General features: G+C 37.5%; 1 protein-coding gene across 7 annotated transcripts in view; it reads right to left on the bottom strand.

Annotated features, from left to right (window-relative positions):
- Nucleotides 1-16,262, bottom strand: part of agap1 (ArfGAP with GTPase domain, ankyrin repeat and PH domain 1) — a 200,546-nt gene that overhangs the window by 99,585 nt on the left and 84,699 nt on the right. For all 7 annotated transcript variants that reach the window (XM_084129542.1, XM_084129541.1, XM_084129540.1 and 4 more), the window contains 2 exons: nt 3,585-3,643; nt 2,542-2,629 (listed from right to left, as the gene is read on the bottom strand). In XM_084129542.1, the coding sequence (XP_083985668.1) occupies nt 2,542-2,629; nt 3,585-3,643 (147 nt within the window). The remainder of the gene's footprint in view (nt 1-2,541; nt 2,630-3,584; nt 3,644-16,262) is intronic.

Below are 16,262 nucleotides of genomic sequence, written 5' to 3'. Positions count from 1 at the left end.
ATTGTCATTTTCTGCTCGCCCGGCACTTCGCAACAACGCAACCTTATTTCTGCAGCGACTGTCAGCATGTTTCCTATAAAAACGTCTGACGTTTACGTTTTACGTGTCACGTCACATAATCCACGCAAAATCCAATCAGAGCAGTCAGACTGAAACGGATTTCCAGAAATGCGATTTGAATAGGATTTCAAACCACATATGAATGTAGCTTGAAAAGCATTTATATTGGCCGTTCACACTTGCTAAATCTGATTTGCACAAAAAATCGGATTGGACTGACAGTGAACTAAGTTTCACGACTGTTCTGATTTCATAATTAAGAAAATAATAATAATAATAATTCTTGAATAAAATCATTAGTAGTTTGGCAAAATCTTTTATTATTATTTCTTAGAGAAAAGCAGTGAAGCAGTTGTTAAAATATTATTTACATTAAAAAAAATAATTCTTTTGTGTGCCAAATTATAGTCATGTTCATGTGGTGCAACCAACATGCAGAACCATGCAGGGGAAAAACAAACAAACAAACAAACAAACAAACAGGAAATTAAATAATTGAGAAGACCCCTAAAATATTACATAATTAGACCTTTTTATGACAACGCAAGGTTTTAAAATGGCACATGGTCTGCCTCCACAAAAAAAGTTGTCATTTGTGAAAAAATTTTATATTTATGAATTAATCATTTAAGATATTTGTAAAAACACTGACACACATTCAAGGTGTGAGGAAAATATTACGTTATACTTAAAGGTTACACCACATGGCATTTTTAGTTAGATGAATTTAAACCTTTCTTGAAAAGTTTCTAAGAACTTGGCGCATGTGTTTTAAGATAGATTTTTTAAATATATTTATTTGCCACTAACAAATTTAACAAAAAGATAAAGCATGCAGAGTAGAAATGGGTCATGATAGTGAACCAGTTTATCTATCTAGATTTAATGGTTTGCAGGGTAAAACCCCACTTGGAAAAGATTTAAAGTCTAAATTTGATATTTTACATTGATATAAGTGTTGTTTTTCCCATGCCAGAGGGACTGGTCTGCACAATTGCACCAAACTGCTGATCCCAGCAGAGCTGCGTTTCTAAATCAAACATGATTGTGGCGGCATAAGCAAAAACTCAGTTATTTACCCATATAGGGGTGCTGGGTTTTGAAATGGTAAAGGCTGGGTCTGTGTCGAGACCACAAAGCCTGTAGGGATTTTTCTTCCTTCTTGTGTAAACACACACACATTCACACAATTGGCCTTGTGATAATATCTCCTAATGAGTTCTCAGAATGTGTCTATTCATGTAGTATGTGTGATAGAAGGGAGGGACAGAGCAGAACCCATGCGGCCGCCTGCTTTCTCTGCAGAGTGCTCTGTAAAAATCTGCTCCAGCTCTACTTAGTGGTTTTGAGGTTGGGGTTACTCTACCAAAGCTAGGAAACACTATTTTTAAACCCAGAATAGTGAAACTTCAAAAACAGAAGAGTAGGAAAACATTTTAGGGGCATGGTGGTTTTACTGGAATCTAAATTTGGAAATTCAAATCAGTTTTCTGTTGCGGAAATGTGACAAAACGTCACTGCAAATTTGAGTTTAGCGGCACTTCTAACATAAGATGACGTGCTGGCCTCAAACGTGAAAAATTCGACCGTGTCGCTTAAGCTTAGCAAGGCACACACTTCAACGGTCTCTGATGTCGCACTAAGTTTCTTTTGGCACTCTGTGCTATAATCCATTGCAGCAAACAGGCAATTGACATTTCTGAGGGTTTTTTTTCTTGCAGGGTGATTTCCTGGTTGACCGCTGGTATGCAGCGGCTTGAGTTTTATACGGTGAAGTGCAAAGGAGAGGACGAGACATGATTAGTGCCCGTCGGTCCACCAAATTTCCTCTCCTGTGACCTCATGCTCTCTACGAGACCCTCAGGCATTCAGATTACTGCACTTAAGCCCAATTGTACTAAACACAGCTTAAACAAATTTCGATCTTTAAAGAAAAGCCCTGATTTTCAAATGAATACCTAAACTATACAAACCCTGCTTTGTGAGGCAGCCATTTGAAAGGCCAGTTTAACATGACTACATAATAACAGCCATAAAGGACATGAAATATTGACACGGGGAGCTTTTGAAAGTAGATCCTCGCTCGGGGAAGAGAGCATATTGTGGTGGTCTGGCGGCGTGCCTTGAATGTTCTCAATTATACATGGGGAGTATGGCAGAGTCCTACGGCACAACTGTACCGTACTAACATACTAACAGCAGGTGTGCGGAGAGAGGGAATAAGAGAAGGAGAAAGCTGAAAGTAGAAATAAGAAGTGTGTCTAGCCTATGCCTCGGTAGTACTGAAAACAGAGGAATATTAACTGTATTTACACATAACTTTAAAAACAGAATGGCATGTACGCCATAGTATAGTCTTTCAAAAGCATCAAAGGGAGTACTATAAACTGTGTTCATAATATCGCTTGTGCACAGATTTAAAACCTAAGAGTAAAAAGGCTTTTAAAGGGTCTCTGTATTTCACCATTTGAAGCTACCTACCTTCAGGGCTTTCTTCCTGCACATACGTCCCTGTCAGATACCGGTGAACCAGTGCAGACTTCCCACTAGCCAAGTTACCCACAATGCCCTGCACACAAACAAACACAGTATTATTAGGGGTCCCTTACTATGTGATATTTTGGCTTGCAAATAAACTGTCTCAGATTATACATAGTCCTAATAATCATAATTCCATGGGGTGATTCCAGATGATTGTGGGACTAAACATAGTTAACATGGTTTTATAACCTTTGCTGAGTGCTGAGCATCTAAATGTTAAAAAAAAAGAAGAAAAAAAAGAGGGGGGTTTGAGTTTTATTATAACTAACAGATTTTATTTTTATCCTTTTTGTTATATGAAGACCACATTACAACTATCAAGCCTTTGTTACAAATGTTTGCTTCTTTTCAAATAACTTCTATACATTGTATTGTTTATCCTTGAAATCTGAAACTATAAAAAAGAAAATTATATAAAAAGAAACATTACATTTTTCAAAAAGTTTTGACTGTCCCATGTTTGAAGAGTTCTTTTCAATTCATTGACCCTTATAATGTTTTTTTAATAAAGTTATTGCACTTGTTTTCCAAGGATGAAATATGAGATGTTAGGCTATGTTAAAAGAAAATTAAAACTGAGGTAAATAAGGTAACCTAATATGGTCATTTCCAAACAAGCTGTACTTTTTTTTAATTATGCAAAATTCATTAAAATATTGTTTCTTTGACTTTTGGATTCATTAAATGGTAATTATAGGACTAGCCTCAGCAAAATATGTCAGCCATTTTATTTTAAAACTGGCACAATGTCATTTTCACCCTCATCATTTTCCAGAATGTTATCAAGCAAGACATAATTTGAGATGTAGAGGGAATGACACTGTGAAGGGAATGAATGTATGTCTATTATTAGTGAACCGACAATTAAAAAAGAGTGTCAAAAGAGACTTTAAGCAAGTTTATTTTCTAAGAAACACTGAAAAGCTTCTATTATGAATAATTATTATTATTTTATTTTATTTTTTAAAGGTGTGTGGACTCACCACTTTGAGCTCCGGTACTGCGCGACTGAGCGTCCATTCCTGACTGTTGACAAAAGCATCTGTAACAGAAAAAGAGAGAGGACATCATAAATGTGGGCATGCACTTCAGTTGAAACTTATTTAAAGAACAGTTCTAGGTGTGCGGCTCACTGATCAATACAAAAAGCAGATGAAAAGCACACAGTCAAACAGACCAAAGTGGAACAAAATCCTTTCCACTGACACTTAACCAAAATTAACATACTACTCTACAACTACACTACAGCACAAAACATGTTTGTGTTTATTTTAGGTCTTTTTTTTTTCAGCAGAGCGAATATCCAATGTGTTAATTGGAGCCTATGATGCCTTCACGGCCCCCACGCTCAGCTGCACGACACGTTTCACATTACAATAGAACAATAGTGGCTGCAGGTGCACAGTGGGCTCAAACGCTCAGAGGACAACCAGCAAATAAGCCTGCAAGTCCATGACTCCAGCTTCCCCAGTTTCACAGACGAGACTTAAGCCTATTCCTATCTTAAAAAGATGCACAACAGTAATATGTTTTTTTTTTTTCTAAAGCACATTTATAAAAGCCACTTAAATGTCCCAATAGGGGTTATGCGCAACATACTTCCGGGTTCTACAAAACAGATATAACTACTTCCGGTCGTCAGCTACTGAGGTAAACACAGCGTAGGAATGGCGACCTTTTATAGCCGGTGTTTACAGGAGCTACCCATTCTATCCATTTCAGATGTACATCGTATTGCCAAACGGACTTCCAGAGCCCCGAGTACTCCGTTAGATAAAGGATTTAAGTTTTTACGCCTCCTCATTTATTCATGATTATGAAGGTATGTAAGTTAGTATATGTAGCTTTTGCTAATGGCACCCGATGTAGAGTTAGCTAACTATCAGTAAGTTAGTTTAGACTTGTATGCTATCATAGTAGTTTAACCTTTTATATTTGCTTGCAGACGATTAAAACAATCAAATGAAGACTGCGTTTTATTTTTTTATAAAAAAAATTTTTCTGATACTTAAGCATTCGTGACATTTTAATTAAAACAGAAATAAGAATTGTATTCTAAAAAAAGCGCAAAATAAGTTACCTCAGAGATCACCTACCGCTGCAGATGCGTACGGTAATGCAAACCGGAAATGTTTATACCTGTTTTCCGGTTCGAACGTTGGGCGTTCCGCATAACCCCTATTAAAGTAATGCCAATGGGTTGGATTGGGGGATGTAAAAAATAAAATAAAAATAATAATAATAATCACAATAAGTGTATTGTGATTGTCAAAAGATTTAGTAACTAAACATAATTTTATTAGGTTTAGTGACAACATGTTACAATGACTGGTAAGCTACTGTTTTTATTATAGCTTGACACAAATTTCACGAATTCTTGTGATCTTGATTTAATATTGATTCATTTGATTCTCAAGAAAAAAACTATATATCTCACCTAATGCTGTAAACATACGGAGAGCCCTCAGCTGGTAGTATTATTAAAGATTATGTATATATATATATATATATATTGGTTGTACTGGTATATATTGGTATATAAGTTGTACTGTATCTTTCAACAAATGTTCATTCGCGTTTATTGAACTGGAGGCACTAAAGAGATTTGTCACGTCACTAGCGCCAAAACGGTATTTATTCTTTGAATTTTGTAATAAAATTGACAGAATCTGAGAGGTGAGAATTTGTTTCATATCAAAAGTAACCTGCTCTGTCTTTTCTGTAGGTGTCAGTGTCCTCTTTGCTTTGTGAGTTTTCTCTGCGTGAGAGCGTGTGAAAAGTGTCAATTGCGCGAGTCTCACGCTGAATGCGTGAGAGTTGGCAGCCCTCTGTATCGAAGACCGTTTGAGTCTTAAATCAATCTCTATGCACAGTTTGTGTCTATATTTGCTCTTCATGCTAGCAAGTGCTAAAACCCCACTTTTACAAATGTACATTGTTATTGAGAACGGCAGTAATGTAGCGCAATTTGCCAAGGCAGCAGACTCGCTTGTGTGGATGCAGTCAGTTTTGACTGCAAAAGATGAGGTAATCTGAATGGATATCATGTATTTGACCTTTTACGGCACTACCATTTTCCTGTTTTTACACTGTTTGAAATACATGCTCAGTTTTAGTGTTATTTTAAGGTGGGGTAGAGATAAATGAACAGGAAAAAGTTCAAAAGGTTGAGAAAACCACTGCATGTTGCTATGCTAACAATGTGATTACTTAGCATAAATACAGAGCACACACAAATGCTAGTAGTTCTATTTAGGCTGCACCATTGCAATACTTAGGTATTCAATGAAATAAGCATATTCACAAATCATTTGTCTAAACCTGTCCACCATCTTGGATGAATTTGAGCCTTGTCCTCAAAAGGATACATGTAATACTGCCTTGCATTTTTTCAAAAACAACACAACTTACTTTTAGAAACAGTTTTCACATTGAGTGTGTGTATATAATGTCTTAAAATGTTGTCTAGCTGGGCAGGTCACTAGATTTATTCTGGAACAATTCTTTGTTCTTCATGTTTCTATCTTCACGCACAAAGCAATGGGTGCTATGCTGCCATCATCTATTTCACTGATGTCAGATAAAAACAGTCTATAATTTCTCAAGAGACCCATACTAAACACACACTAATGCTAACATATATGCATAACCCTTGGGGATTGTCTCCATTGGCACTTTTTGATAAGATAGCAGATGAAGTATAGAAAGAAAGCAAGAGCCTTTGGGGGGTTGCTTCATATATTCCACTGGGTGACCCACAAAAGGCCACAGTGTCTGAAATCTGAGAAAGGTTAACACAGTCTGCTACCCACAACTGACTGGGTGTTAAAGGAAAAATAAGGACTAATTGTACATTTGATGTTGCAATCACATATTATTCATATTGTTTTTATAAGATTGGACTTATTTGATATCTTTCCTCTAATGGGCATGCGGTGCACAGATGGAACCAATCAACACAGCGGTATGACAGCTGTGTCTGCGATACTGTGACTCATTCAAAACGACAATCCGTAACATCACAGGAGACGTGATGGGAGTGACAGACCGGTGATGATCCATTACAGCCAAAGCCCTTGTCATCCTTGTCTCACCTCTTCAATTTAAATAGACTTGCTAGATGCTTTCTCATTATGGAAGTCAAAAGCATGGTTATTTATAAAGCTTAGTGCAGCCTCGATAAAAACAGTAATAAAAGACACTGCTAGAGCTTTTAAAGAAAATCATTATATGTATTTTTTTATATATATTTTGAGCTATTTGAGTTGCCGTAGTTTCCTGTCGTTCTCAAGAAATGATGGGTAATGCAGTCTTCTGATGAGCGCCGGAGGTAACAAAACCCCTGTGTATAGACAAATGTTACAGTAAACAACACAAAGAACAACATTCCATCTGTGTGTCGTGTGATATAACACACCCCGACTCAACAAACCAATCTGTGGAAATCACAGAGTCGGACACGAGCAAAAAATGCACGTGGAAGTGTCCATCCAGTCCAGATGCAAGTTAACTTGGTAAATCTGGATATTATATGCCTATGGTAACAAATACTTGGGGGGAAAAAATTAAAGGACACAGAAACATGTACTTCTTGTTTAGACAGCAAGCAAGCCTCTTGACAGATGTGCAACATCGCAGCTCCCCTTTGGATTAATTGTTTGCTTTTCAAATTAAATGACGCGAAGATTAATACAAGGTAAGACTTGCCTATATTGTTACTGTTTGTTGTGAGTGATGAATATGTATGCCTTCAGATGAGTCACGCGCAATGAATTGTGATATTTGCAGCTGCAGCACATAGAAAGGGAATGAATGAATAGTAAAATGTAGTGTTTCATGCTGTCATGTGGGGTAATAAAAAGAGAAGGTAATTGGGAACACCATACCAAAATTACTTGTTTTTCACAAGTCTGTCTTCAAGTTCAAGTCAAGAATAGTGGTTCATGATTGATTGAAGTTTCATTTGCCATTTGTATCTGTACAGCCAGTACAAGTACATAGGGATATTTGTACAAGACTATACAATAGATTAAACAAGACTATACACACAATAAATTGAAATTAAGAAGGTACAGTAAAAAAAAGAACAGCATAAACCTACAACAAAGTCCAAGTCAAGTCATAAATGAGTCCAAGTCAAGTCACAAGTCTTTTTTTTGTGTGTGTGTGTGTGTGCAAAAGTAGCCCTAGTAGCAAACTCGAGTTTCCATCTCTTCTGCGTTTGATGGTGTAGTAAGCACACAGTTACTTCAGCAAGACACCAATCACATCTTTAAGTTTGTGAAAGTCATAAATGACATAAAAATCAAGAAACAGCCAAGGTATTCCAGCAGGTGGGCTAATGAAGGGGTGTCTGTGTGCCCTGTGGGAGGCTCATGTGTCTTTTTTAAATGCTCTATGTATTTGTTTATAAGTGTATGTAGGGTGAGAGTCTCATTTCACTCAACGTTGATTCTTTGCAGTCAGTTTCCCATGACCTGCCTGGACCCTCCACCCCCTCGCTGTGAGCTGACCGATTACAGAAGCGGACTTCCACCACCCACTCTGTGTGTTGGGCAGAAAATGACGATGTGATGGAAAGAACAGAATAATGAGATGAAAAGATGTTTACTGGAAGTACATCAATTTACAATAACTCTGCTTAGTGTTATCAGGGTTGCCGTCCTGGAGTCTTTGATGGCCTGACCCAGATCAAGTCTGCCAGATCAACCTTTTAAATAGCTCTGCTTTCCTCCTTTCACCCTCACTTTATAAACGTGCAGCTTTAAGAGTGTCTGCTGTATCATTAAAATCCCACACAGCCAATGTAAGCATCCTGAGGGGACTTGGAGAACTAGGCCAGAGCAGCCCAACATCGACAGCATGAGGCTCCATCAAAGATTCAATTAGGATTTATGAAAGCGGAACTAACACACAAAGCCCAATAATGAATGTGTCGGGACTCGGGTAGCGTGCAACAATTAGCCATTTCACAGCACTCAAAGGCGCACTTGGCGCAAGTCACAACTCCCAAGGACATCCATCATCATTCGGTCATGGCGTAATTCTCTCATGAAGCTGCATTTCCTCTTCTGCAGAACAGTGAGGGTATGTAATTTCTCTGGTATGAGATCCAAATTGCTTGGTTATATCTGGTCTCATCTATATTCATCTAGAGCCAAAAGTTTGACAGTCATAAAAGTCTGATACATTTTGCAGCTTATTCTGGCCAAGAACTGACCTAATTAGAACGGAAGTCGTCATCAGATTGGAGCTTATGATTTTGAAAAGCTCTCGCCATATGTACTAGCCTATGCATTGCAGTCCGTGTACAGCAAAATACTGACAAGAAATCATCTTGCTGTTGAGGTTTTTCCTGAGTTGCACTCAAAATAATATATAAAAAAGGGTGACCACTGTAGTCTGTTTCATGAGCAAATGACTCTTATGAGCTGCTTCTTTGAATTAATCATTACCAGTTTATATCAGTCTGACAAATAGGATGTCACTGTTCACACCAGTATAAACTTGCGACAATATATAGGCCTATAATCTGCAGGCATCAGGGAACCACTATCAGTATGGGGGACAGGTTATACTGTAAATTCAATTTTTCGGACTGGATTCCGTGATTCTGTCTGCGTCGTGGAAATCTTTGGGTTCTATGAAAGCTCCATGGAGAAATTTTTCACCCTCATCTGAAATTGCAGTCCCTGTGGATTGCTATTGGAATGACTGGATGTCGCCAAAGAAAACTCCCTGTGACCATGCTTTCATGAGCCAAACAACATTGGAGTCCATTGACTTCTATTGTATTGACAAAAAACACACACATTTCTCAAAATATCTCTTTTGATGTTCCACAGACAAAAGTACCTAACTCACTTTTGGAACGACATGAGTAAATAAATGATAGAATTAATGATAGAAATAAATTATAGGATGCCAGAATTTACATTTTTGGGTGAACTCTCTCTTTAAAACCTTAGACACTGTGTGAACGGTTGAGGGCGTGCTTTCTGAGCTTAACACTGGGCTACATCTGTCTGATTCAACATGAAATTGTAAAGTAAAATGCTGACAAGTTCAGGTCAAAGATGGGCCATATTAGAATTGAAAATGAGGAAATTACACAGACAAAAAAGGCATACATAGCACTTATCCAATTACCTCTAGACTTGTAAAGAACACAGTGAGAGGCAGTGAAGTGCATGTGGAGTCAGTGTTCTGTGGAGCCTCAGTTTAATTCAATTATCTGTCAGAAACATGTCTTACTGCTGTACACTCTGATCATTTGACGGAAAACACTAGATAACCTCACTCTCTCTCTCTCCGTTCCACTCACTTTCCACTCCTCATCTCGATCTCTCTCGTCTAATTCCCACCTCACCCCATCATTCCCTCCAGACACTGAGAACAGCATGTTTCGCCTCCTCATTCACTGCATCTCCCGAAATAGCTTCCTATTAGCCACGTTCCCCAGCAGTTTTTGCGAAAACACACACACTAACTTTTAAAGATTCTCTCTCTCTCCACTTCCCACAATCAAACATCATCTTCAACAACTACAAAAAAACAGCAAATAACTGTATTCTGGCAATATGCATATGCTTGTCATTGACCTCAATAAAGTGAATGGAAAAACTCCAGTCTGTCGGCCCCCCACTGCTCTTCTGACACACTGTGCTGCATTGTTGCCCCTCAGTTGGGCTGCACTGGGGCTATTGATGGCTCACCCATGTGCCACTGCTCCCTGGACATCACTCTGAAACAGGATGTTGTTACAGCTGCTTCCTGTTTTCCTAGGAGGGGCCTCAATTTTCCATCTTCCCCAGTGTTCCCAGTGCAGCAAGGTCACTGTGGTACCAGTTCAATGACCTGCATGCTGGAGTCACTGCAGTGGCTAAATCAATGTGCAACCACACACAAATTGAACCAGTTCAGTGACTCGCTAGTACCCTTCGGCACTATCATCATGATCATGAAAACTTAATGCTAATGCTTGCATGCACTGACTGAACACAATGCCAAAACTCAATGTTGAGGAATATTCTGAGTTTAATGTAAGTTCATCTCAACCGACATTATCACATAATGCTAATTAATTACCACAAAAATTCATTTTTGATTTTCATTCATTTCTTTATAAAAAAATAAAATAAAGTTTGGGTTACAATGAGGCACTTACCGTGTAAAAAAAAAAGAAAAAAAAAGAATCACAAATCTTTTCAGTGTTAAGTTTCATCCCATTTTACAACTTTGCTTTTGCATTTTACATGATTCCCATTTACTGCCATTGTAAGTGCCTCACTTACTGAAACCTTGATTAAAAAAACAAAAAGAACAATATATAATTTTTCATGGTTCAAAAATATGCAATATTGATCCATATGTATATGAATAAAACCTATAATAAATCTGTTCATCATTTAAAGCAATCAAGACTTTGATTAAACCGCCCGATTCACATGGATTACTTTTACCTAGTAATGTTTGCAAATGTTTTATGCTTTTTGAAAAAAGTGCAAGAGGATATTAAAAGATTTTTAAAAAATATGGGTTTGGAACAAAATGAGCGTGAGATTGTAGGCTAAATGACAGAATTTTTATTTTTGGGTGAACCAACTCTTGCACTTGAACTGAACCCAGAATATTCCTTTTTAGCTGATGTTGCTATCGTTATTCATAAACTACAAAAGAACCATCACTTAAAACAATCTGTATTCAACTTCCTCAGTACCAACCACATGGTCTCCTGCAATGCACCAAGCTTCACAAGTTTCCTGACTCAGTAAGACATTCTTAATGCACATAAACCTGCAACACACATGCACATCATGTGCTGAGAAAGCAGAAGAAAAGCTGAGTCGGTGTCCTAGATTTTACAAGTTACATAAGGTGAACATGCAAGATTCCATGCTTTAAATGTATCCACACACACACTGTGACAATGTCTACTATGCTCACGCTGTGTTTCTGGGTGTCACCTCTGCAAAAACAGCAGGAGATAAGAGTGTTTAGCAGAACGTGTCTGCTCTTCATCAAAATGACACAGAGGAAGAGAGAGAGGAAGAGGGTTGGGGGAAAAAGACACAGCAAGTGATGGAATAAGCAGGGGTGATATTTTCAAGTTGTGTTAGATGAATTATCCAGTGTAACACAGTTGAACATGTGTTTTGTGTCCTGGCTGCCTCTGCCTGTCAGAAGCACAGTCTGTTCTCTGCCAGGATTTATCCGTAAAAAACAGTCCCTCCATTCTTTCTCAATTCCGCGATCACTGAATATAACGCAAAATCAACTAAATGTAAATTGTTTTGCGATCCTGCATAATTCGCCATTTTACCGCAAAATAACCACAAAAATTATAAGGTCTCACAAAAATATTGATTATAATCATCTAATTAAATTATCCCTAATTTACTTAAAGTTGTAATGCATTATTTTTACGAGGATACAGATGTCATGAATGTTGTGTCAGTCTGTGAAACGTAGCAAAAGCGAGCCTTTCTGCGGTCTCACATAAGTGCCACGGTCCGGACGAAGCGATTAAACATTTGATAGTACTAAAAAAAAAAAAAATTATTAAAAGCGCAGCATACCGCCAAAGAGAACTCATACTGACCGTTGTCAGTCTGTCCGCAGTTTCCGTGCATGTGCTTGCCACCTGTCAGCGAGCGAGTACTGAATTGTGTTCTCTTTCTAGGTTTATTGTGCGTGAATGGTAAAATACACACACAAAATATTCATCTTGGTGGTTACGTCAAAGTCCACCTGTAGTCAATAATTCTATCCCTTAAAAATCATCTTTGATCACCAAAATTACATATTTAAAAGTTTTTTGTTGTGAAAAAAATGTCTTCATGCCTTAAAATAGCTTGAATGTAACTCTACACCCTTGCTTCATTTAGTATACACAGATTTATGAATATGATAATTAACTCCGCCTCCACTCACACCAGCTCAGAGATTCACTTGGTAAACTTACTGAGGTAAACGCTGCACAATGGTATCGCTCTTTACAACGTCGGACACATAATGGTAATTAATATGACCTTTTGCTTGACTATGTTATCAAAAAGCCAATAGTGTGTTGCTAATGTTACACAAACCATGTTCCCGTTTGCATCTCGGAGTCTGACCGCTGCCTCAGTATCCTTAGAAACGCTATGAACAACAAACAAAGAAAGGTATAGGCCCATAGTTCATCATATAATCGTAATATACATCATACACCCGCTATATTACTAAATCTACCCGATTTTTCATATCAATAGAAAAATATTCCGGGATAACCTGGCTTCTCTTGAGACTCCCCTGCTTCAAAGCGGCCATTGTTAATGATATGCTTAAGCCCGCCGGCACGTACGTGATTGGTTACAGAGTAGTTTGTGACGTCAGAAACACCAGCGATTGCAAACCACGTTTTTGAGACTGTCTTTAGATCACTGCAAGTTTTAAAGAGAAAATACTCAGCAATGGTGTTGACTTATGAATTTGCACATGGTTTGTCTTAAAGCACATTAAAAACACCACATAGACATATAAACAACATTAAAAACTTGATTTTCACCACAAGGGGACTTTAAGTGAACAAACAGTCTGGGGGGAAAAGTCATTTTGGGAAAAAAACAGTTTAGGACGTGTGTCAGTATTGGCTCTGTACGTTACTGTAGGTCTTACAGTGAAAGCAACCTGATATACCTGCAGCTGTCTGCATCAGTGTTAAACAAACAACAACAGAAAAAAATAGTACTTGTACTTAAAGCACTGTTTGTATCTGTATCTATAAAGGGATAGTTCGCCCAAAAATGAACATTTTGTCATTTACTTACCCTCAAGTTGTTCCTTTCAAGTTTTTTTCTTTTGTTGAACACAATATATATATATATATATTTTAAAGAATGTTGGTAATCAAACAGTTGACAGTAGCCATTGACTTCTATAGTAGGAAAAAAAATAGTACAGTAAACTGACTGGTAACCAAAACTCTTTAAAATATCTTCTTTTGTGTTCAACAGAATAAATAAGGAATCACAATCATGGGACATATCCATTTCATGCTTGAAAGCTCTTATTCTCATGCACAGCACAGTAAACAAGATGCACACTGATTGAAACTTACTAGGAATGAAAAGCCACAGAATTGCCTCTGATACTAGGTAATTATAGACACTTATTCTATTTCTATTGGTGGGCTGGAGGCCCAAATTTGGAGGCTGCACAAACCGAAGAACGGGCATAGGGGTGTAACGGTTCAAATTACTCACATTTCAGTTTGTATCACGGTTTTAGTGTCATGTTTCGGTATGTTCAGGAAAAATAGGACTACTGGGGCTGGGAGAAAAAAATCGATTCACCTAGCTATCGCGATTTTTTTATTCCAGAATCGATATTAATTCACATTCAATAGCTTTATTTTTGTCCTTGTTTGTAGATGAGGTTGACAGAAGTTAGCCACTTTCGTTCCAACAGAGGATGAAATGTGTCGTTAAGTGTTGAGTGTTGACGTAATATCCCAAGTGGACACGTGGAAGAGACGCGAGACTGATCATAATGCTGAGAGAGAGATAAGACAACAGAGTTGCATGATTCATCTTTAAAAGACTGATCTCGATTCAAACACCCACGCGATCTTTCAATTCGTCTGTCAATTAAACTTTGACATTCAAAGCGGTGTTGGCGCTGACCCGGAGAGAGTTGTCATGAAACAGCTTCACAAACTGTCTTTTCAACCTCATAGTATCATTATTTCTGTGATGCAATAGTTAAAATTATCATAGAAGTACTTGGATAAAACTTTAAAGTTCAAATATGAACAAAATCAGCTTTTGATAAAAACTTAGTGCTTAAAATAACGCATTTATCGATTACATTGTTTCGCCACTAAGTGGCGACAAGTGACTTAAAAAATGTATTTGTTATTGAATAATTTATTCAAGAGAATGTAGTATTGTATGATGCTTCTGAAATAAAAGTCAGAAAGATGTGATGATTTGTTTTTGTAAATATGACTCATCTTATTCATCATGTATAGTCTGTATAAGTCTATGATTTAACTTTTCCCGATGGTCTAGTGTTAAAAAATTGCAATATCGAATCGAATATTCGAATACTTGTAGAATTGCAATTCTTAAAAAAAAAATAATAATAATAATTATTATTTATTTTTTTTAATCGCAATACATATCGTATTGGCACCCAAGTATCGTGACAGTATCGAATCGGGAGATAGGATCGTGTATCGAGATAGGTGTATCGTAATAAAAATAAAGAAAATGAGAACAAATAAATCAAAAGAATAGCACAAATAAATATAATAAAGCAAAGATACAAAAAGGGTATATATTTCAGGTATTTGAATAATCAAATATAAAACAACACTGCTTAGTCTTCACTGTGTAAATTAAATAAAGATTAATCCTTATTTAAAGTTACAAAAATAATTCAAGTCAAGAGCAGTGAGAGATTTATTTGCCTTTTGTTGTTTGATTAACATTAAACACACAAATGCACAGATCCATTACTGATCTTTCTCGACTGTTTACGTTCACTCAAGACATGCACAACTATGTTTGCATGTCAAGATGGACATGGTAACATGATTTTTGTGTGAATTTGTCCATTCAAGCGCAAGACTTAAAAACAAACTCAATTTAGTATTCATGTGCTGAGACGTGTGCCTGTTTCGGATGAGTGCGCACACATTAACTTCTTGCATAGCACGCACACACAAAACTTCTCACATACTTCCTTCGCATCTTCTTGTGCATGAATGTTTAAATTGGAATGGCTTAAAAATACGTGCAAATGGTAAAACTTTTGTGACGATGCAGCACTGGCCCAATCAGGACAGTTGACGGAACAGTCACTGCATCTTTCACGGGCCATCACGCATTTCTTATTGTCGAGCACTGCCCAGCCCTTTCGTTATCGTTTTGTGCCCATCCGAATTAGCACTCAGTGCCTGTTTAAACAAAGGCGGCATTGTGCACTGTTTTGGTCTCACCTGCGCTCGCGAACTATCAACACCAGCGTAAATAAGCATACGGCTAACATCAATACTTGCATCGAACAAAGTTTACGAAGAGTGACTGTTTTGTCCACGACTCCACGCACTTTTGTTTTTGTTTGTTTTTTGACCATCGCTGTTGTAAACATTGGAAAGCCAGAATGTTCACAGACAAGACATTTATATGATGCACGCAGTGGCTCTATCAGCGGCTTGTCTCTTTCACTTTTTCACTTGTCATGCTGAACTGAAACACACCAACACCTGAGGAACTGTGATGCCAGCAACAGGTTTACATACTAACAGAAGATAGGACAACTACTCTCACGTGAAACACATGCGTGTATCCAAACATTAGCTGTGTGTTTTACGCGTTTTTGTTTTTTTCCAACAAACCATATTATAAGATGCCTTGACAGATTTGAGATTAACCGTGGAGCAAGTGGTTCGGTTTTTTACAGAGAACAGTTACACCCCTAGTATATAACTGAGACGGGCCACTGGTATTACAATGAACGGGAGAAATTGAAATGGCCTAGTTTATCATTTCTAGCAAACTATGTCCCCCCTTCTAAACAAAAGAACAAACAAGTGCAAATCAGCATTTGAACAACAATGCACATGCGCATTTTTGGAACAACCTGAAATACCTTTTTTGTTTGTTTTATGAGAG

Source organism: Abramis brama (genome assembly GCF_963993115.1).
Source record: "Abramis brama genome assembly, chromosome: 11".
NCBI classification, from domain to species: Eukaryota; Metazoa; Chordata; class Actinopteri; order Cypriniformes; family Leuciscidae; genus Abramis; species Abramis brama.
Note: the sequence above shows the minus strand (reverse complement) of the source record. Positions and strands in the feature narration are given on the sequence as shown.